The following is a 24190-nucleotide window of genomic DNA, read 5'->3' on the forward strand; positions in this document are numbered from 1 at the left end:
AAAACACCGGCGGGGAGCGGGGCCGCGCCGGCAGCCCCCGCCCCTCCCGCCGCCTCGCCCCGGCACCCCCGCCCCTCCCCCTGCGCCCCCCCATCCTATCTCCCGCCCCGCTCCCGGTGCCGCGCGCGCGCGCAGCGGCTCGCACACGGACTCGCGCGGGCAGCGGGCGCGCAGTCACACACACACACACACACGCACACAGCCACAGGCGCGCGCGGGGGGGCGGGAGCGACCGCGCGCCCCCTGAGGAGCGGCGGCGGCGGCGGCGCTGAGGAGGGGACTCCGCCGCCGGGGCGATTCCCTCGGGCAGCTCCGCGGGCCGCGCCGCGCCCGCCGGCGGGCCATGGTGGCGGTAGTAACTTCCCCTTGAGGGGACGGGTCGGGCCGCGCCGCGCCGCCGGGCCGGGAGAAGAGCGGAAAGTGGGGAAAGCCCGAGAACTTCCCGTCCGCCCGCGCCCGCCCCGCCGGGCTTCGCCGTTTCCCTCCTGAGAGATGTCTGAGGCTCCTGCTCAGTGTTGCATCAAGGTAAAGCCCCGTCCCTCTGTCCGTCCCTGTGTCTGTCCGGCCCCTGTGAGCGCGGCGCCTCAGGGCAGTGGGCGCTGTGTTTCGCTCCGGGTTATTTGGGTGAAAATAACTGTTTCTTCCTTCCTTTTTTTTTCTTCCCTGTGTGAAGGGCGGTCGCGAGGGGGGGGGGGGGGTCGGGGTGCCCCCACGTTTGCGGGGTGCGCAGTCCCCAGCCGTGGCGGTGAGGAGCGCGGAGCTCCCCGCGCTGGCCACGGCCTGGGGGGGGCGCGGGAGGCGGACGCGGGGGACGCGGCCCCCGTCGGTTGTCAGCGCCGTGCGCCTGCCCCGGGGGGACACGCATAGCAAAAGCCGCCGCGGCCGGGATTTCACGGCGTGGCTCTTGGCTGCAGGAGCTTTGCAGGAGCCCCGGAGCCCGGCCGGGCCCGGCCTGGCCGCCCGCGGGGGTGGCTGCCCCGCCGTCCCCCGCCAGCAACTTCGCAGAAAGTTTCTTGCCGTCAGGGGGATGCAGCCGCTGCTGCTTCCACCAACACTGGGCTGTGTGGCTTGCGTTTTATTTTGCGCCCCTCCACTCCCCCCCCTCGGCAATATCCATATTATTATTATTTCTATCTTTTTTTCAGTTGCTGCCTTTACTGGCATTGCTTGCCCGACAGCAGGTAGGGGAGTCAGGACTATGCAGTCTGGTCCCAGTCTGCCCGGGTTCCCGGGGATGCATTTCTCTGTGGCTTGGCCTGTTAAAGAAAGGGTTGCCCCATGAAGTTTCACGTTGGAAGTGGAGGCAGTATAAAGCTGAGACAATGGGAACAAAATTGCATTTTCTTTTTGTTCAGACCCTTCCTGCTAAGTAGCCTGCTAGGAATAGTGCTTTCCTCTCTCCTTTCCTCACTCCTTGGTTTTGTTGCAATCATGCATTTTCTTCAGGAGTCACTTTGCCTTGTTGCCAGCCAGGAATCTCCCTTCTACTTGCGACTAACTCTGCTCAAGTAAGAGTGCTTTAGCAGTTGTCTCTCCCTGCCTGGAAGGAAAAGGTGACTTCCACACTCTTTAAGAGGAATAACCTGGAATAAACTCTTAGTTATTCAGCTTAAAAGCATGACTCTTTTGTTTGCTTGTCCTATGCGTGTGTGTGTGTATGTTTATGGTGGGAGTCCTGCATTCTATATGGTATGACCACAATTTGAAAACTTCTGGGTGTATTTTCTCTTGCTGACTTAAATGTGTCCAGGCCTGTGTCCCGTGAAGTCTCGTGGCTTAGAGTGTCTAGTTTGACTTTTCATAACACAGACGGACTAATTGGATAATAGGGTATTGTACGTGCGTTGCAATATGGCAAAATGCTAATGCAGGCGAAAAGTGTACAATTAACTAAGCAGATGCCTATATATATAAACGGAGGTATAACCACTGTTTTTTCTGGTAAACCCAGTGGAAAGGTAAGATGTGTTCTCTGGACAGAAGGACACAAATTAATGTCATGAAAAAGTAGTGTCATATAAGTTGTGTTTTCGACATGTGTCATTTTGAAAATATTAGGCTAACTTCTACTGTTACTGAAGTCATCAACAAAAGTACTGTTGATTTCAGGAACAGTAAAGCTGGTCCTTCCCTAACCTTTCTAAGAGATGTCATAGAGTCATACTGTAAGGGATCAGCTATATAGCAGGAGAGATACAAGTGAACGTCTATTTGAGTCTTGAAATTATTAAATGACAATTTTTGATTACATTTAGAGAGATACTGGGAAGCAGCTTTTTGGTTTTTTTTAAATGACTTTCTAAACATCATGGTCTGAATTATTTTTTTAATGTATGATTTGTTTACATGCTGATCTTGCAGCTATCTTTGGAAGACAGAAACTACAGTTATTGACTTCTCTGGTGATTATTTTAATAGTTTCAAATATAGAAAGTACATACTTTCAGACAGAAATGTGAATTTCAAAGGATACCATTTCTTCACTGGTCAAACCAATCTGGGTAACTTTCTCTTCTGTTTTCTCTAGCTATCATTGTTTTTTGGACACCTGTTTCAACCAGGTGGAGTTAAAGGTGGTTGTGAACAGCAGCTGGATTTAATAGGAATTGTTTAAATGGTAGTGTGACTATACAAGTACGGTCGATTGTTTCTTCAGTGTGCCAGTCTAGCTTGTGGCACGGCGAGTGAGGTCGAGGGAGAGGAGCAAGCTCCGCACTGTACTCCAGCTTCGCTGCTAAGCTGCTATGTTGTTCTGAAAAGTAGCCAAGCATTGTGCTGTGAGGGTGTTGCAGACTTTCGTTAGGAACCTGTGAACTGGAAGTGGTGGTGCTTGTGGCTGTATTTTGTATTTATTTTTTTCCCTTCCTCCTTCAACACGGGGCAAGGGTATGTGCAGTAAATGCCACAGTAACTGGGGTGATGAGCCATGGAAAACTTCAGTGAAGGGAGTGAAGACTAGTGCTTTGTTTATGCCCAAGCTGCTCAGTGCGTGATCTCCCTATCTCGCCTTATTGGACAAGTGCTCTAATAAGACTGAGGAAAACTTTGAGGAGGTGAAGTTTTGGTATATATTTAACTACTGATAATCAATATAAACTTGCAGTAATATCTTGGTTTGTGTCAAGTACTTATCAGTATGTATGTGTGATTGTATATTGATACCTATTTGCTTTACAGAAAGTATGTGTGCTTACATTAACCCTTTCTCCAAGAGAGGAGAAATATAATGTTAATATCCTGATCTTGCCAACACTTGGGTGTGTGCTTGCCTGGCTGATGGCAAGCAGACCTGGTAACTCCAACTGTGCTGTTGCGGTAAGGAAGTTAAGTGTATAGATAAAGAGTCTAAAGCTGTAGAGACAAGTCATTGCTGGGGTTTAGAAAAGAAGATCCTGAGAGTCAGGTGGGCATGAAGATTGGACACTCCATGTTTGCTACAGCTTAGGGCATCAGCATGCTTTCTCTGTGAACCCATAGGTTTTGGGCTTCTGGCAGGCTCCAGCGCAAGAGGGCCTGAGGGCTTTGACTCCAGAGTGGGCTGGGAAGGGATATCTGGTACAACTGTTGTATTCAGATACTTTTTTCATCCCAGCTGTTGCGATGTCTACATCAGGAGTTAACCTGGGCCATAGTATTTAGTTGATTGTATTGTTGTAAGTACGGCCATGATGTTGGCACTCATTTCAGTATTGGCAAATGATCCTTATGTCCTCACCTCTCCTCCCCCAGATGGGAGAACTGAGGCACAGGGAGTGTGTAAACATCTTGGCAAAGTCTTACAGGAGAGCAAAACCTCAAAGGGAGACAAGACTAGAAGTTTAGACACAGGTGGTGATATTTATGATTAATTAAGATCAATGTGGTGATGAGTTCTGTTTAAAACCTCACCTGGAGCTTTGTGATTGTGAGGATCTCCCTATTTATTTCCTGAAATTATAATACCCTGAGAATATCACTGTGGAGTTACATGTAGGCTCAAAATTCAGCAGGCAAGTAGAAGGGTTCCAAAGGGCACAGCTTAATTTGTTTATTTTCCTTTATATAAATTTGGCACTTTCAGTTGCTTAGTCTGATTTATCATACAAACAATTGTGTTGACACAAGTGTGGAGTATCGGGAGAGCTAAAACTGAGAATATCAGGGCGATCAGCTGCTTCAGATCTCCCAGACCAGGGCTTCTCCAGACCCAGGCTCCCTTGCAAGTGTCTGGCTGATGCTTGGGCCAAGAGTGCTTTCTGTGGGCAGCACTGAAGGCACTGAGCCTTCCTGTGAGCTGGGTTGCACAACTGATTCCAGTGGAGACTTTATGCAGGTGTACGCTGGTGGATGTGAGCCCTTTCTTCTTGCAGTGAACCGTATGTAGCAGCCTTTGCGATTGCATGGGCACCGCAGGAGTTAGCACAGAACCCTGTAGCTCGAGGACTTGTCTCACTGATGCTTGCTTCAAATTTGAGGATGTAATTTGTAATAATTTAAAAAAGGAAGAGGGGAAAAAAAACTCTGATCGTGTAAGCCGAAAGGCAAAGTGTAGTGTTTGAGCTTTCAATCTTAACTGGCTTCCCCAGATTTACTTCAAAAATAAAGTAGTGCTTTATGTCTACTAATACTTAATTGATGCTGCTTTTGCAAAGAGCTCTCACCCACCAAAGGCTTCTTGTTCTGAGGAACTGCTCAGCACCACACAGCCAGAATCCTGTTTTCCTTAACCAGCGCTGAGAATCTGTTAGTTCAGGGTACATTCCTTAATGTTTGTTAGTGAACTTGTGTACTAGGAGGAGGATCCTTCTGTTCACATCAATGACAAAACTCTCATTAAGTTTGGTGGGTGTAGGACTGAATGGTAGAAGACCAGTGTTTAGAAGTACGTACTATTTAACACCTGATTAATCACTTACCTCCTTGGCACCAGCTAAATTTAATCCCTCTGAAGCAAAATTTTACTAACACTGCCCCAATTAAGCACTGGTTATTACTATTCACTGTGTCATTACAAGTTAAGTCAGTTTCCTGGGAGGCAACCCATTGAAACAGCAGCCCCAATCTGAAATGCCCCAATTAAAGAGAGGATACTTTAATGATAATTTACATGTATATTGCACCTTGCATTTCAAAGTGCCTTTTGGAGGGAGGTGGCTGAGCATCGTGCTGCTGATAGAAGTGATAAGCAGGAGATGAAGTCTTGTACAGTTACAGAGAAGTGATGTTTCTGCCTCTTAGAAGTTTCCTTGTTATACGAGTGTTTGCCGTCTGAAGTCTTCTGACAAAAGCTTTCCTAATAACTAGCTTACTGTGAGACAGGAGAGCTAAGGCAGCCTATGTTTTTGTCCAGTAGTGTGGTTCTGACCTACAATCCAAAAATTGGCTAATTTTTTTTTTTTTTGTTCTTTTGGAAGCATTTGTTTTGGAGTATTTGTGGTTCAGTGCCTTCAGATGGGCATCCCCAGAGTGACAGCAATTCAAAAGCAAGTGCTTCTGAAAATGTTCGATTTGGCCTTGCTTTCCCTATCTGTGAAACAGGCATAAAATAATTATGAACTTATCTCTGCAGGGCAGTAGTGAAGCTTAGTATTTGTAATGCAGCATGGAAACAAATTGTATTTATTACAGAAATCAGTGTCAGAGTGATCTGATTTGTTCCTGTCTTTTTAGTTCACACGGTCTTTGGAGGTGGAGGGGTGGTGGTTGTTTTGCTGTTGGCTTTTTTTGTAGGGGCCACCTTCCTCTGCTGGGCAGCTGGAGAGAGCAAGATACTATTGCTTCACCATGTCCCTCTGTCTAGATCAGCCACGTGCAGGCAGGGTGGTGTTTCCATGCCCACAACCTGCATTGAACTTGGATTTGGGAGAGGTGTGTGTGGGTGCAGGCATAGCTCTTCTGCCTCAGTCCTGTTCCTGGCTCAGGGCAGGAGCACCTGGCAGGGATGGCAGCCAGATGTGGATGCCAGAGCAATCCCTGCTGCCTTCCCCTGACCGCTGCCCTTCTCAGGGCTCCCTGAAGCTGAATGAAGGTCAGGCTGCATACTTGGTTGTTCCAGGTGTTATTTTTAACTGGGGTTAGGAGGGCATCCCTCTCTGTTAGATCAGATACACCTTCCTCATCTGACAAGGGAGGGCCTGCTGGCAAAGGCAGTGGCTGGTGGTCAGCTGCTAGCATTGTCACAACAATTAGTTTTTAGGTCACAATATGTCCCTGTGCCTCCTGAGGGAAGGAGGCCATCCAGGACAGCCCATGAGTGGGATATTCCCCTAGGCAATCATGAAGAAGCCAAACCAAGCCCAGGTGTGTGCTCAGGTTCAGCCTGAGCAAAGAGGCCAGGCAGACCACCAAAACTCCTGTGCCTTTAACAGCAGCATTGTGGCAATTGATTCCTGCTATCGTGGGTTATTTTTTTAGGTCTACAATGCAAGCCCAATTTAGACCATATTGGTTCTGGTGTTGCTGAGTTGTCTTCAGGCAATGTTGTGTTGGAGCACTGAGGACAGCTACTCTCTTTATCTACTTCTTTAGTAACATATGAAACTCAAGCCTAGATTATACTGATTTTTTTTTTTTTTTAAAGTGCCACTCCTGGCAGGAAAAATAAATGCAGAAAGCTCCAGCTGAAGTTGAACTTGTTTATGGAATGTCTGGAGCAGCAGTAAATAAAGGATTTTGAAAGGAATTAAGCTTTTCACTTTTATATGGTATTGCTTCACTTCTGTAATGCTGCTGACCTCCAAAGTGAACCGGGTGTAGCAATTAAGGAAAGCTATAAATGATTCTTCATCTAAATGATTTTTCGAAGGTTATTCCTTGTTAAGCCCCATGTAGCTTCTTTGCTTCAGTGTTGTTCTTGTACATTTTGCAAATGATGTCCTTGTTAAGAGTCTGGAGAGAAAATGGGTATGAGAGAAAGAGACGTTCTCACTGTGGTGTTTATGTTGGTGTTCTATGGAATGTTTGCATACGGCAACAAATAGCATTGTAAATCATTTTAAAGATATGTATAATGCCAGGAGTAGCACTGGGTGTGACTGCAGGAGTTAAGTGTTAGTACAACTCCACAAAGACACTTTGAATGTGACAACTGGGCTTTACATGTTAAACTTTTAGCAGCTGGCTAATATTAAATCCAGAGTTTGGATGTTTAATTTTAAAATGAAATGTGGTTATAAATAGGAACGACGAGTGATTTTTGTTTGGTTGGTTTGGGTTTTGCCTGCTTTTGTTGTAGTGTTTTGTTTGGTTGGTTTGTTTTGGATTTTTTCCTAACCAGTTCAGGTAGGGTCTGATCAAGCTTGGAAATGATTTGTTTTGAAAAGTCTTGAGAGTTTAATCTGAAGGAGACTAACTGGAATCCAGTAAGGAGTGTCCTTAAAACTGGTGGAACACATGAGAGAGTGAGATTCTTTATATAGCTTGAATTTCTACAGAGTGTGGCTGAAGTGATTTTTCCATTATGTCTTCAGTGGGATCCTCATAAACCTCTATTAACAGAAACTAGGAATGTTTTCCGAATGGTATGGGATTCTGTGGAAATACAGGAGCTTGGAGTTCTACCAGATAAATGAAATGTTTAATAAAATGTGCCAGAGATAGCAGTACTAGAATTCAGAAACAGATTTATCCAGTTAATAGGGCCACAACAAGGTGTTCGGTATCTGCAAAACACATTTTCCTTTTCTTTTTCTCCTTTTTTTCCTAAAAAGGACTTCACATAAAAGTGGTTTCCATTATTGGTGGAGCATTGTGAAGTTCTGCTGATGTGCTTGGAGGTCAAATAGAGCAAACCCAGCATTACAGCAATATTGGGGATCTCTTTCCCACTTTATAGGAACTCATCTGAGGTCAATTTTGGGATTCCTCACCCAATCAACCTGTGACAGAAGTAGTTTGTTTTTTTTTTTTTTTTTTCTCTGATGGATTAGGTCTGGAGATTGTTTTACCATGTGCCTTCTTGAATGGCAAGTTCTTATCTTCTGACCTGCCTTGTGCTTTAAAACATAAGCAAAGCCAAACCTTCTCAGACCCATCCAGGAGTTGAGGTTAGACGTGGTGGGGTGTGAGGAATCAGAGGCTCTAGGGTGAGGGTATTGGTGCCAGTTATCACTGCAGGCTACCAGAAAAAACGTTCCCTAGCAAGATGAGTCCTCCCTGCCGCATCTGTAGGAAGCTTGGATGTTTCCAGCAGGTACCACTGGGCAAGACCAGCTGCAACTTGAGGCCTGCAGAGTGATGAGGGTAGCGCTGGTGGGCCGTTTTCACCTGTGCCACTGCCATTCTGCTGTGGCAGCTGTGGTCCCAGCAGCTTCACCTCAGCTCCAGAGGGCCTGCTCCCTCCAGTTTAAAGCACTGCTGTGCTGGATCGGGCAGCCTGGTGCAGGCACGTGTAGGTGCCAGGTGCCCAACTGGGACTGTGCTGTGACTGTGGAGTGACAGACCCACCATCTCCCTGGAGGTGAGGAAGTGACGAGCTGAACTCTGCGCAGTGGGATGAGGATACACTTGTTCCTGCTGAGTCCCAGGGCTCCAGGGAAGGCACCAGGTTGCAGGAACAGGAGTGCTGATGGGTGTAAAAGATATTTCTCAGTTGGCAGCCTGAGTGGTTGTGTCACTGTCAAATGGCTTGAGCAAATGCGTTCTCTGGAAGAGGAGTCAGGGAAGACTGTGGGAGCGGCTTCCAGGGGAAGAAGGTTATGGGCTGTAAAATATTTCATGGCATGTGGCCTAAGATGCGTATCGCATGTTGCACAGTAAACACCGGACTCAAACACACTGGAGGTAGTGTCTTAGCAAGCTACCTCACACCAGCTGAGTCATCAGAGCCATCCATGACTGACCGTGCTCTGGCTTTTATTACCTCCCAACTGGGACAAATTACAACTTCTTTTAAACCTCAAAGTAAGAAGAGAGTGAATTAATAGTGTATGCACAGCCAATTAGTACAGCCAGCTGAACCATGTTGACAGGCAGTGGCTGAGTTTTGCAGGCTTGAAGAAGTGGGCGGAAAGTGCAGTATTTTCTTTTTTTTTTTTTTTCCTTCTTGGTAGTTTTGAGTGAGGCTCTCATGGCTTTTCTGCTTAACAGAAACAATGAGGTCTCCTTGAGCTGTTTGGTCCTCTTTACTGATAGACCTTCTAGAACTGGACTGGCAGCTGGGATCGTATTTTAGGAAATCATTTAATGGGTGAATAAAAGAGAAAACTGAGCTCAGTTTTCAATTTGGGGTCAAAGGCAAATTAAACTGTAGTGGGAAAGGAGCAGGGAGTGAAATATAAATTATTGTATATTCCAGTTTGAAACCATGCTGTGTGTTGGTTCTGATTACAGTATGTTTTCCTGTCTATTAAGAAGGTTTGTAGTGGCCCTGAAAAAGATAGAGAAATGAGCAGCGAAGTTGTCTGTGGAAACTTGTGTAGGAAGAGATGCTATGTTGCCTTGGACTCCTTGGCTTGGAAAAGAGACTGCTGAGGGAGATATGATAGAGATCTATAAAATCGCACAGTAGTGTAGTATGGGGAGCAATTATTTCTGATAGTACAAAACTAGAACAGGCAATGAAATTACCAGCCAGCAAGATTAAAACAAGTACTTTTTTCCATCTGTGTTAAATTATGGAACTCGCTGCTTCTGGTCACTGTGAAGGCTAAAAGTACAAATGGATTTAAAAAATAGGGTAGGTGAATATGGGGAAGATATTAAGCCTAACAGACTGTATAGGGGAAACCCCCCTGTAATTACACAGGGCAAAAATTGCTTTTGCTGTCTATTAAGCCTTTCTGAAACAGAGACTTGTGTCTTTTGGATACAAGATCCCAGGCAAGATAGACTTGCTCTGATGATGTGTAGGCATTCAGATGCTTCAGTGTAAAATTTTGCACCCTGGAAGGCTGGTCTCAAGTGCTTATTAGTCTCCTCTGGATTGTTTCCGAAGTCTCAGTCCCAGCAGTCTTGATTTCAAGAGCTCTAGCTAATTGTAAGTGGGAAGACAGCTAAGGAGGAATTTGTGTCTGACTGAGATTTGTGAAGTCTGGATTGCTAGAACTAGCAAGAGATTGGTTTTGTTATTTTAATTACCCAGATCAAATGAGGAGGGGAAAACCTTCAGATAATATGTGGAAGAGGAATTACAGATCAGTGTTTGAAAAAGAGAAGTTTTCTGGTTATAGGGAAGAGACATTGTTTGCTTCTAGGGGCCAAATGTGGATTGACCTGTCCTTTTCCAAAGGTCTCCCAGTTCCCATTATCACCCATGTGAAACATGTTCCTGAAGCATTGACTCTTTATCACATACGTGACAAATGGTGTCCCAACTGGAGCTTGCAGCAACGGGCATAAGAGTTACTGCTTTCACGGCCTGGCCAGATGTTGCAAGCAGTCATAGAACTGTCTCACTTGCTAAGAAATGCTGCTGTTTGTATAGACCTTGCATCACACTTTGATCGTGAATTTTTTCCCAAACCAGCAAACAGAAAAATGGATATACAAAATCAGTTTCCATATTGTTTTACATGTGTACTTTTTAGTTATTTTTCCTAAAGAGAGGGTGATTTGCAGTGTTGGATAGCCATTAAAACATACTGAATGCAGCTAAATGTGGCCTTTAGCCTAAATTTAGTTCTCTTTTCTGCTAATCTATACAATGTCCACAAATATCTATTTAAGTAATTGGATAGCCTCATACGGATTTAGTTAGATTTTTATTTTGGAAAATAACAAATTTATTTGCTGGATGATTTTTTACATTTTTTTTTTACATGCTGTTTATGATAGACTGCACTTGGCTTTGCAGTGAAATGTAATTACAAGTGCAGTCTCCCCCATCAAAACACTGAGCATGAAAAGTAGGTCTTAAAAAAAGAAGTTTTGATAATTGTACATGGAAAGGAAGTATCTGGTACATTTTGAAGTAATATTACTTAATAACTAGCTTTTTTTACTGAGGAAATTTATTTTTTTTTTTTTTTAATAATTGCACTGATTGTTTCTTGTCATGTTGATCTAACATTAGCAGATTTTTCTCCCTCACCCCTCCTATTTGTTTGTTGACTGGAGGAAAACAAGCTTCCTGTTTCTGCAGCTCCAAAGCATTTTCCAACTTTGGTTAAACTAGTCATTGCAATCAACTAAGTGGGTAAACTGAAAGAAGAAAATATTTTCTTGCCAAAAACTGGCTTGGCTCTTTGGCAGACTTGGGTTGTCGTGGTATAACCATGGTACCCACTCATTCAAATGGTAGGATTTTTATGCTTTGGCACAAAGTTTTGTACTTGGGATTTACCTTTAAAGTTATTTTTTGCTATTATAATTATGGCTGGGACTCAATACATTTTGGTTTCACATTTTTCTTTTTAATGTAAAAAAACCTGCTTAAAATTGAAATTTTAAAAGAAGTGTCTTAGAAAAATTATACATATTTAAATGTAATGTCATGGCAGATCTTGAATACAGTGCTAGTCAGAACCTCTTTCTGTCCTCTGCATGTTATTAACTATACTGAGTTTTCATTTAATGCCTTAGTGGTGAGACCCATCTTCTTTAGCCATGGAGAGCTGAAGCAATGGAAAATGACCTGATGTAAGGGGTATTTCTCCAGTCTAACCTGAAGTTTTGGCTTTGCAGACAAGAAGGGAAGCCATCGTAGATGCAGAACAAGCCTCCTGGTTCCAAATGAAACCAAACCCTGTATAGTATTAGTGCTCCTGGAAAGAAAAGGCTCTGAAAAAATATATTTTAATTCACATCCTGTAGTAGAGGTGTCTGTATGCTTTCCAAGATACTCAAGTCTCCATTAGCTCAATGTTCTACTATGTTGTTTGTCCCAGCCAGTTCCCTGTGAAGTAGGGAACTAGGATTGTCCTGCTCCACAGATGGGGAGCAGAGTGGCCTCATGTAGTCTCTCAGTACCTATAGCCGCAGCAAAATAATGCTGTGCTCTCCCAACATGGTCTCCTTGGGCCCTTTGCCTGCTGCCTATGTGGGACCCACGCTCACTGTTTGCTTGGCAGATGATACTGTGCTTAGGCTGCCCTGTCCCACCACTCGTGCTCGCCGTTCTGCTTACTGGGGTGAGAACCTTATGATCTTACTGCATGTTCCCAGGAGGTGAAGAGTTACATCATCATCACTTCAGCTCATCTGGTTGTATGGTGAACATAAATACCGACGAAAGAGACTTCTAGTTTCCTTCAGTCTAGAATGGAGTTTTCTAATTCCCTGTCCTTTTCCAAAACATCAGTGTTCCACAGAGCACTCTGTCATACACAAAATACTCATTGAACTGTATGGGCCTTGGCCTCCTTTTTATTGAAAAAGAGGGAAAAACTCTTTCCCAAATAACAACTGAACTTCTCTCACTTTCTTAATCTCACTTGAAAAATAAACATAAGTAGACTCAAGTTGTCAGCGGGTGGTTGACACAGTGGTGAGGAAAGTGTGAAAGACATCGAAGACATCGAGGTAGCTCCTCCGGTGATTTGCATTCAAAAGATGCTGAGCAGCTGGCCTGGAGCAGGGCTTGATTTTAGAGCATATTTAAACTTAAGCATCATAGTGAGCACATGCATATTTAATTTTTTAGCTTCTGAAGAGAAAACAACAGCCACCTCCAAAAAAGCCCCCAAACCCAACACCCCAACAAACTCCAAAATTAATTAAGGGAATTAATTAGAAGAGGTGGATAGAATGATAACTTTTTGGGGATGGAAGAAGTTGTATTTTTTTATTGCTTTCCATATAACACCTGAGAAACAGAGCTACCTGAATAGTTTTGACTGTTCAGCAAAGTTTTTCGTGCTCACAAAAATGAGTGGCGTGGTTGTTATCCATGTTTTTGGAAATTAAATAATTACACATACTTGGAAAATACATGTTTTTTGTTCAGAAATAGTCCCTGTGGGTTTTTTTTTTTGAGAAAACTTTTTATCATAGTCTTGAAAGCTTCAACAAATGAATCACCTACAGGTTTTTCTAGACATGCTGATGGTGATAAAAAGAGTACAGGTGAGCAGTTCTGCACTTCAGGGTTGAAGCATCTGTCTTGATTTCCACCAGAGCAACCAGAGGATGCAGCTCTCAGCCCATCGAACTTTGCAGCCAGGCACACAGAAATTTGAAGATACTCGGCACTGCTGCAAGATGCAAGCTTTGGCATGGGGTGGCTTTCCACACCTATGTAGATAGGGAGCTGTTTGAACCAAATAGAGATCTGGTATCTGTATTTCTATACACCTACTCTAAGATATGGGACTGGAGGTTAATGGAGGAAGGAAAACAGGAGCCAGGGAAATAGGGTGGGATTGACAGTGAAGGAATGAAGATGTGAGGGGGAGGAGTTTGCCATGGCAATAAGTGCAAGCAGCTGGGCCCATTGTAGACTCCTGTGGAAAAAATAAAAATATGTTTTAGAAGGTTATGAGTGGTAGAGGCAGCTGAATGGGGAAGGGTTATTTCTCATTCTATGGGAATGGGCATGATCAGATGGAAGCATCTGGTAGTTTTAAACAGGGGGAAGTATGTTATCACACAAGATACAGTAAAGTTACTGAACTTACTGCCAGGAGTTGTAATGTAGGGCCAAACAGGTAATTGGTTTCAAAAGACTTCGTGCTAGATCCATCTATTTGGAAGCATTAATTGCACAGATACAGCTGCTGTATTTGGCTCAGAAAGCCTCTAACCTGTGGGTTGCTGGGGGAGTGTGCAAGGGAGAGTTTATTCCTTGGGTTCTTACCCTAAGGAGTTCCTGCTGAGTGTTGCTGGGGATGTGGTAGTAGCCAAGACAGACCTTTGTGCTGACCAGAACTACTGTGTTTTTCCATTTTCATTTAGGGCTTTCATGTTTTGGTGCTAGACTCTTTACACATGCCTCTGACAAATAGAAAAATAACAGTTGAGAAAGATTCTCATGTGAATCAAATCTTCTACTCTGTTTCTTGATCTTTTTATGATGTTTCCTCAGCAGAGGTAACCTGACCATCTGAAATTCATGAGACAAATGTTCTTCAGGTTATGGAGGACTTTTCACTGAAATTTGTTTGGGAAAATTCTTGGGGATTTTCCTGCCCTTGACTCCTCTTGGGCTGTGTTGCCATTTATTGGCATAAAGTGCCCTGACCTATTTTATTTCTGTAGGTTTTTCCCAGCATTTGGCTGACAGAGGGTGGAAAAAATAATTAGATACTTAGATAATTCAAATGCTATTTGCTGTGTCAGCTGCACCTCTTCTGATGGCTGATAAGAGACAAGTGAATGCAGTTCTTTGCAAGATGAGAATGCGTTTGTTTGGATGGCACAAACATAACCACATGACTGTGTGGCTGATGAACAGGTGTTATACAATACAGGGACAATTCCAACACTTCCATCAATTTATTCCATCAACATGCCCGAAACCTGCTTTGGAGTGACTCTCTTGATTTGATAGTTCAATTTCTTTGCCTTTCAGTCCCTGACTCTTCTTTTCAAGTTCCTAATAGCTGAGAAAATTGAGGAGGAAGTGTTGTTTACTGAGTGCCTGGACTTCATTTTTGTATGCATAATGATTAAGAAATGAGTAAGCCAGCAGGCAAGACCTTCTCATGGGACCCCTTGTATACCAAATGTTTTCCTTCAGTGGAAGTTGAGCTGTTTCTCAAACCATGCTTGTCCTGCGCTAATGCAGTTAGTGGGCAATTAGAACTAGAAAGGTGAACTAACTAAAATAAAAAACAAACAAAAAACCCCAACCATCCAGAAAATACCTTCAGATGCTTGTGTGTCCTTTACCATGCCCCAGATCTAGAGTGGTGTACTACAGCAGGCAGATGCCACAGCAGCTTATTCTCACGTGGTACATACTTATGGTACAGCTTATCTTTGGGCTGAACTTAGTTGTGATGTGTGTGCTGCACAACCTGCTCACTCTTAACTGTCTCCTGATGCCCTGTCCCACCACACCAGCTTGGATGGTCCCTCTCTGGACAGACTCTTCCTTTGCTTTTCCCGAATGCTGGCTATAGAGCCTGAATGGCTGAAGATGTTGTACACGCTACCAACACAGTAAAACGGAAGCTGAAATTCCCAAAAGATCCTGATAGCTGAAGGAATTATCTTTTCGTGGTGTTAAACACAAGGAAGCTAATTTTATCATTTCATACAAAAGTGAATTAAAGTTTGTCCATGTACTACATGCAGAGTCTGGACATGCAGTTTCCTAACCCAGTGTGCAAGCACAGCAGTAATGTGATCATTGGACCAAGGACTGTGTTACTTGCCCAGGTTTTGTAGATCACTTTTAATTTCTTACTTACTGATATCCTACCCCATTTCCCTGAAAATAAGACCTACCCTGAAGATAAGCTCTAGCATGATTTTTCAGGATTTTTGAGAATGCTCAAAATGTAAGCCCTACTCAAATAGTTACAGATAATTTTAAAAAGTCAATTTAAATAGTGTCCAGGCAGCTATACATGTGAAAAAGTAAGCATCTTTTGGAGCAAAGATTGTATAAGATCCTGTCTTATTTTTGGGGAAACAGAGTAGCTGTTTGCACTCAATTGCTTAACTCCTGGGTATCAATGTGGGTTCATGGTCTCTAAGAGTGGGTGCTGGAATACTGTTTGTGGACAAATGAGCGGTTAACGATGCATTGTTGAATGCAGCCCTCGTTTCAGGCTGGTGAAGCTGAGCTAAATTTTCTCATGTTTGCCATTTCCAGTGCTCAGCCTGCCCCTTTCTCAATTTTCCAAATGGATAGCCTATTCATTCATGCAGAGTCACCATGCTGTGTTTTTCTTCAGGTCTGTACCTCAAGTTTTACCTTGCCTTTCACATGTTTGAAGACATAGTCCTTAAATGTGGTGGTGACAAGGCTGCTGGGAAAACACAGCCCTTGGAGATTGTGAAGTCCGTTTGTTCTTCAAGTCACTTGAAATAGGAGCTAAATGATATGCCCGGTTTTAGAAAGCAGCGGTATTGTATCTGATCTTGTCCTTCCAGTGGAAAAAAGAAGAGGGTTTGATAATCTATACGGCAGTATAGCGGTAATCTTGGAGTGATTTAGACCGTTAATGGAAAGTACTTTAGCTTTGATTTCTTAACAGTGTGTCAGATGAAAGGATAATCTTAGCCTGTCTGATTTCCCGTTGCTGCTGGCTTGCATAGCATCTGCCTAAAATGAAAAGGCAGCACATGGATCCCCGTGTGCAGGCTGCTCGAGTGGCCAGGTCATTAACTTCCCTCCCTCCATTTTTCTCTTGCAAGTCTCACTGCTGTCCATTGTTAATTATTCTTGCTATGGGCTTGTTAAGAAGCCATGAACACCAAGCATTTTTCCAGGCACAAGTCACTTGTGCTGAGATGTTTGTTTCTCCCGTGGTTAGCTAGCCCTGTTTTGCCTCTTGCTTGAATGCTTTGTCATTTCTCTTTTCACAAGCTAAGGCTATTCTCCCTACACTTCTCATTATTTTTTTCTGTAAAGTGCATGTAGGAGGTCGCAGGCTAAATTGTCAGGCTGTGCTATAACCTGTTTTCTTTTGAAGTACAGTAAGATTTGTTTTCTTTTGAAGTACAGTGGGATTTGGCATTGTAAGAGTTGGGGCTCTTTATGTATGATGTGAAGAAGATTCCTGCTCAAGATATGGTGAGCCAAGTGAAAATTGAGACTTGAGCAGGAGTCCTGGGTCTTCATCCTAGGTTGAGCCTGCTAGTTCCTGAGTTCTTCTACCATGTGGCTGTACATTACTGCCATACCATCCTTCCCTGCCTCTGACAGTGTCTCTGTGAAGGAGCATTTGTCTATATCCAACGTTAGGGTGATGTGAAGCTGGTTACTTCTCCTCAGGGTTTTAACTATTCTTTAAAGGCACTACAAAAGTGCACCATTGTTATTTTGCTGAAGAAGTAGTTTGATCACTCTCAATTTAAGATAAGGTGGTGGCACCCTGAAAGATCTTGTCCCACCCTTCTTCTTCCTCCTACTGTGGGCTGGCACAAATGCTTGGGCAGACGTGAACTCAATAGGGCAACAGAGCTGGACTAAAATGGACGGTTTGTACTAGTGCAAGGCAGATCATGGTGTGGAGGTGGGAACCAGCAGCTGGGAACATGAGGAGGACAGGGCGTGTTTTTTCAGTGGTGGTGTCAGCTGATCTGGAGTTAAAGCATTGATGAAACTCAGAATAAAGCTTTGGCCAGATCTGTGTTGCCTGACATCAGAACAAAAGCATTTAAAGATTCATGCTTATGTTCTTTACAAAGACTGTCCCTTTAGGCTACACAGAGTAGCTACAGGAGGAGTGGTCACTGGTTCAGGAAAACGTGGTTCTTCTTGTGCTGAGGAGCCATCTCTCTTTTTCGTATGCCAGCAGCATGGGTGGCTTTTCTACTATGAAGGGTAGAGTTGTTGCTTGGAGGTATGAATGAGCCCTCTGGTATCAGCATGAGGCCCCACTGCTATCATTTGCAGACTTTCAACAGTGCTATAGCTTGCTTTGCATTTCTGAACACACCTTGGTTGTGCAATTTAGGTTTGACTGTAGGAGAACTGCTGCTTTAATAAAAGGAGGCACTTAAACATGTTGAGTCTTCTGGGATAGACTGAGAACACCAAATGCCAACCCCTCCACTTTGATTGGAATTTATGCTGTTCCGTACCCCTGGTGCTGACAGACTTTGGAGCTGTTTGATCATGCAGCAAAGTGTGAAGCCTCTCTTGGTCTGGGGAGGAAGTTTGTCCCATGTGCCTAATCTGGAGGTCGTTCAGGGTTTCAGTTATCTATTAAAATACTGGCCTCTAAACATGCAAACATGGAAACGATACGTTCAGTCCATAAATGCTATCTGTTTATGAGCTATGTTCACCACAGCTTTCCTGGGAACTCACTATATATGTCCTGATTTGGTTTGGTGTGAAAAGTATTTGTGGCATCCCTTCTATAGAAAACTAGGCCAGCTCATAGGTCTTGTTTTATTTTTCTTGTATCTTTTATGCTGGCCTTGTGGCATGGTTATATAAGTATACCATCCTGGTGCATATCCTCATTATCCTGGACAGGGAGCATAAGCTTTGGTTAAAGGTCCTGTATGGAGATACAGGAGGTTTTAGTTCAGTTCCTGTTCTCTCACTGCGTTCTCCGAGACATGGAAGTCATCATACAATGTGATTGCCCCTCTGTGAAGTGTTAAGGCCTGGCAAAGAGAAGTCAGATCACAGGTAGAGTCTGCTTGTGCCTTTGCAATACAAATAATTAATAATAATCTTGCTGTAACCCCTTGCTGGGGTGATTAATATTGCATTATTATTGGCTGTAGGGCCCAGGGTTTAGCAGTACTGGAGTATGATTTTTGGTAGTTCACTTTTTTTTTTTTCAACTTCTGTTTTGGAGTCTTCAAAAGATACCACTGTGTTGGTTGATGCATAAAGGGGGGGTTCTGAACTGTGGCTATGACAGTGAACTTAAAATGTGACAAAAATTAATATTAAAATCTGCACAGTACAGAAATGCTGAGCTGTCAGTTTGGTATTATCCCAACACTGGTGATTTGGGTAGATTTTAGTAGAACAGTTCCTTTGGGCTGATAGCAGCTTAGATTATTGTTGTGGTGAGGACTTGAGAAATTCTCCTCCCTGCTTCCTCCAAAGTTACTTGAAAAACTGAAGAAACTTTTGCAGCTAAAGGAGGAAAGAAGTCACTCTTTAAGACCCAAGTATTTACCAGAGATTATGAGACAATCGTGATATATTGGACTTGATAAGTATGCTCTGAGTTCAAGAGGATTTGGCTGAAGCCTGTAGTGATAACACAGCAAGAGATAACTGCTAAAGGAAACCCCATTATTAATCAGTGGCACTGGCCACAACGAAAGCTAGTGAAGAGACAGATTTGGTCACACAGGTTAACATCACTACTTTTAATTCCTTTTCTGAAAGTTCAATCATGGAAGAACAATAATGTCTTTGGTTTAAAAAACCCCAAACATGTATAAGTCTGGTCAGATTCCTGGGGATTTGCTAACAGCAAGCTCAGCTTGTCTCTTTTTTTTTTTTTTTTTAATTACTATTATTTTTTTTTTGAGGTGTTCTCATACAAAGCAGAATGATTCATTTCAGAACTTCATTCTTCATTTGTCTTTTCCTGACTCAGCATGAGGAAGCTGACTGAAACAACACCTTTCCCTCGCAATATGGACAATGTGTTTTGTAATAATGATAATTTATGATTATCCCTGCAGATGATCACACTGACAGCAGCAAAAATAGGAAATTTCAGTATTAAGTACCTGTTTGTTTTTTGTTGTTTTTTGTTTGTTTGTTTGTTTGTTTTTAAAGGTCAGAGGTGCTGGTAAGAAGCTGTAAGTAGAGTCCATCGCTTCTCTTTAACCGGTGTTTTACATCTTACCTGTGACACCTGCATGACAGGCAGATGACAAACCCTCCAGATTTTTTTGTTCTTGACCTTCTCACCCAGCTACCTGTCCATATCCCACATCCAATCTCAGGTAACACTGGCAACCTTCTGAAACTGTGCAGGCACTATATTTCTTGAGCCTGTGTGATGTGTCTGTCTGACAGGCAGCCTGGTCGGGGAGAGACGCGACTCACTGACCATTCTTGTTCCCAAACAGTGAGTAGCACTGATGCTGTTTCTTCTCTGCACCCACAAGAGATGATTTGCTCTCTGATTACCTGTCTCCTCCCCTGCACCAGCTCAAGACTTTGCAACTTGAGGCTCAACAGATTTTAAGGCTGACCTTGCCTGGATGAGTCATCTGTCTTTGATGTGTGTGCTATTGATGGGAGAGAAAGGAGGCAGGGATACGTTCTGGCTGTCATACAAGACTGCTTTCCACTGCTCTGTCTCAGTGTATCAGATGGAGGCATCTTTTCCTTCTGAGCCTCTGCATTGCCTGTAAGTTAGAAAATAATTTGGGCTCCCATACCGAGGAAGGGTTTGTATTTCTTCCACTCCCTGCAAAGTGTAAAACCTTTGGAATATTTCTGACAAGTATGAAATCAGTGCAGGAGCTACTTCGTTAGTTTGATAAACTGCTGTCCACCTATTTTCCATTCATCTGGCTCTTATTTTCCATTCATCTGGCTATTATTTTATTGGGGGATTATTATTATTGGGGGATTGGACTAGATGATCTTTAGAGGTCCCTTCCAATCCCTAACATTCTGTGATTAGTTCCTTGTGTGTACTGCGATTGGAAGAAATCTTCTTTTGTTGTTAAATACCTTTCAGATTTATTTAAAGTTCTTATCTGTCTTGGTTTTGTCCCTTGTCTCATCTCAGAGGTGTGGTATCCTCTTTCTTCCACCACCCCTTGCCAAATACTTTGTACCATACAGAAGTACCTAGGTGCCAAAATATACTAGTCGTATTGTAGACCTGTTGAGCATGGACTGAATGGATATCAGGCAGTGAAGAGGTCCAATGCTGAATGTTTTTGTTTTGTTTAATTTAGAAAAGGAAAGAAGCCTTAGCTAGAACACTCATCTATGAATAGATAACTGTTATCTGTTGAACTTTTTTTTTTGTGAAAACAACTTACATAAGAATGGAAATCCTGATTTAGAAATGTAATTTCCACACTAGTCCTGCTGAATGGCTGCGCATCACCCTCTGTGCTTCTCTGAAAAAAAAGTCCTGCCAGCGCTACTGCATCACTAGTAGTGTAGACTCTCAGCTCTGCTAAGGGGCAGTGGCTCTGACCTGACAGTGGGCCCCCAGCAATTATTCTCTTCTTTTTCTAGCCTGAAATGGTCAATGTTTGCCACCTTGTTTGATAATGGGCAAAGCTGCAGCAGCTGTTTGTACAGAATCCATGTCCCTCTTAGGTTATTTGAGCAGCTGGACAGAGGATTTTGGAGTTGCCCCTGCTGGGCTTACTTAAGTTTCTGAGAGTCATTTTTGTTGGATCCACCCTTGAATTAGACCAGCTCAAGCTATGTTATTGTGCAATTTTTACTCTGGACCAGTACAGCAAACAAGGAAAGGTGTGTGTATCTGTGCGTGGGAAGATGTTTTCAGCCCTGTAAATAATAATTTCCAACTCTTTGCAGGTCACTTTTTGCTTTCCTCACCTCTTACTCCCACATATTGTTCCTGCATGTTTCACTAGTGAGATGAGGTTTCCTTTGGAAGTTAGGTGCCAATTTGACCTTCACTCAGAAGCTTTTACAAAAAGGTGGTTGGAGTGCCTGGGGAGGGATCTCCCTTTGAGCATCTTCCCTTGTCTGCGGGGTATCCATGTGAAGAACTGCTGGTTCTTAAATGCCTTGAGAAAGGGCAAGGGGATTGGTTCCTGAAAGAGTTTTCTTTCCTCAGGGGACCCCTGAGGAATTTTGCTTGCACTTCTAACCACTTTGTGGTGAGTACAAATGCACCTGGCTCTGCACTTCTTGGAACTGGGGCTCACTTACCACTTATGTCTCAAGCAGTGGTGCTGCATGTTTTCATGTACCCCTTCTGACTCCCACAATCCTGTGGTTGTGGTGGATTCTTGGCCACCTGTGGTCTGAAGCAGAGTTGTTGAGGACTCTGTGTGTGTAGGAGTAGCAGATTAGAAAATGAGAGGTTGAGAGGCTCAAACAGCTTCCTGAAAGTGTGGGAGTACAGGCCAGAGAAAGGAAGAGGAATCTTTTTGAAGCTATATCAGTGCTTTACTTGGACAAGAATAGCAGACAGAGTATATTGAGAAGAGTGGTCTGAGGATCAATGTGGCCATGTTGCAAAGGGTTGGTGCTGTACCAATCGCCACTGTCCACTAGTGAAACAAATTCTTCCAGCATCAGTGTAGTTTTACTGGTATGGTTGGCTCCACAGTATGCATTCATGCTGGCATAGCTATGTCAGCCAGATATGGTGGACATCGGTAGGTCTGCATGTGTCGGTAGTGTATGTGCAGCCCTTCTACGGAATTACGGAGCAGTTGTGAAGGAACAGCTTGGATCATGTCTTGTGACATTCACTGCCCCTGGGAGAAGAGATGAGATAGCTGGATATACTCCTGTTGCAGATTAATAACGTGTACAGTTCATGCTCAATATGGGTCCATTGGTACTTGGATCCTTCCCTCAGTTTGTATAAGATTCTTTCTGAGAAGGATTCAACTCCCTGCCTTAAAGCCTGTAGTGGGCAGTAACCAGGCCTTTGGTCCTTGGTGGAACAAGGCCCAGCTTTGTTTTGTGTCTCAGCTGCCGTTTCCAAAGACTTTACAAAGCAAATCATTGTAATTTCCTCTGTTTTTCTAATGGGGAAACTGAGACATAGAGAAGCAGTGGTGAAAAGGGAACAGTTTATTTAGTATCTGCCATCCTAAGATAGGAAGAGCAATCTGGTTTGTTCTAGGCCAGTACTTTGGCACTTGTTCAACAATTTAAGCACATGCTTAATGATAATTACAGCAATAACTCCCTTACCTTTCCCTCTTTTCAGAGGATCATGAACAGAACTGTTCACTGAACCTAAATTGCAGGGCCATTTCCACTTATGCCAAGCCATTAACATCGCCCAAGCTGTCAGCCAGGAGATAGCTGTATTTGCTGGTGTAAAGGATGTCAACATCTGGCCTGTAGAACCTGTCTTATCATTAAGGATGCAGGAGATGGAGCAGAGAGTCATCTTTACCTGTGAGGAAGTGCTACCAGTTGGGTTGCAGGAGATGGAGACAAATAAACTTGTCCTGACAGTTGGCTCTTGGGTGGAGCTGACTTGAAAAGAAACTCCAGAACCTTCAGGTGGTCTCAGAACAGTAACACAGAGGCAGAACAGGGTCACTGAGAAACAACTTTCATACAGCAGCGCAATGACCCCTGCTAGTCATGCCTTGAGCATTTAAGTGATCTATTATAGTACCTCTGTTAAAAAAACGACAACCTAAACCAACAACAAACCCCAAACCAAATAAGTGATGACTGTTCCAATGCATCCACCTGCCTGTCTTCAAAGAGAGCTCCAGTCTTCACAGTTGCCCTGGCACAGAATGTTTCATGATTATGCTAAGAGGCAGACTTAGGTCAGCGTTGGAAGTTGCTTTAATGAACCCAAAGGTTGACAGCCAACCTAGCTTTTGTAAGAGCAGCAATTTACTGTTGCCAAGAAAATTACCTTTTCCAGGATCTCAACTCAGAAGCTGTTTGCTGGATGGTTGAACTACAGTAAATAGAAAGTGTTACAACTCCGTTTGCTACATGAGTTCTTCCTGTATATCATGCGAGACACCATTCATTTTTTTTTCCTCTGTAGGCCAACCTCATTTCAGTGTATCCCTCTGGGCATTTTGATCATCTTGGTGTCTTTGTCACTGATTTTGGAAGGATGTTATTCAGAACTTTTACCTGGGTTGGGCTTTCTCAATGAAATTGCTTATGAGAAAATGAGTTTCAGGATCACATCTCAGGAATTTATGTACTTTTGTTCCATTCCATCTATAGATCCAGGATTTTTGTTGGTGTTGCAGTCTTTGGCATCAGGACTTAATCAGTTCTGATTAAAACCAATAGGCATTTCCATTACTAATTGTCACCAGCATAAATTCCAGCTTCTAAATTTGGCATCAAAATGCATGTCACGTATGTTGTTATATGCTACATTAAGTGCAATATATATCATATATATTATAATGTTATGTGCAATGTATGCTGTTGCCTATTTAATTTACTTTTAAGTAATGTTATTTTCTAATATTAGGCTAATGTCTGCTCTCTAAAGAGTTAGTCTGAATTGGATTTTTTGTCCAATCCTGCAGGCAGCTGTATTTATTTATGGGTGATTCTTTGAGCTCCCAGTGTGCTCCTCGTCTGTGCCTCAGTATCCCCTGCATAGCAAAACCAAACCAAAAATAAATAAGTAGAGCAACAACCAAAAAAAAGTCCACAACAAAGAAAAAAAAAAAAAAGGAAAAATGCTGTTTTATTATCTAGGAGGCTTTAACTGTGCCGCTATCTGTACAACACACAGCAATCCTTAAACATCTTGTTCCACAGAATATAAGCATGAGCTAGTAGCAATGATGGGCTGATGTTGTCTATGATGTTTGAAATATCTAGTTAATTTAGTTTCCAAAGAGGATAAGCAAATTCTATGAAGGATTAAAGGGAATGAGTTGATGTCGAAAGATGAGTGAAAATTGAAAGGGAATACTGACACATGGAAGGAGAAGAGAACTTGGTCACTGCCATAAAGGTACTAGCAAATTCGGAAGCATTGGGATAACATCTAATGCC

The 24190-nt window shown here is 43.2% G+C and overlaps 1 protein-coding gene across 4 annotated transcripts in view; it reads left to right on the plus strand.

Moving 5' to 3' along the window:
- The window catches only part of ETV6 (ETS variant transcription factor 6), a 140206-nt gene continuing 116016 nt past the window's right edge, over nt 1–24190 (plus strand). For all 4 annotated transcript variants that reach the window (XM_021297349.2, XM_065033707.1, XM_005509512.3 and 1 more), the window contains exon 1: nt 1–525. Coding sequence is in view for 2 of the 4 variants with exons in the window: in XM_005509512.3 (XP_005509569.1) it covers nt 493–525 (33 nt within the window). In the remaining 2 variants the exon portion in view is untranslated. The remainder of the gene's footprint in view (nt 526–24190) is intronic.

Source organism: Columba livia, chromosome 1 (genome assembly GCF_036013475.1).
Source record: "Columba livia isolate bColLiv1 breed racing homer chromosome 1, bColLiv1.pat.W.v2, whole genome shotgun sequence".
In the NCBI taxonomy this organism is placed as follows: Eukaryota; Metazoa; Chordata; class Aves; order Columbiformes; family Columbidae; genus Columba; species Columba livia.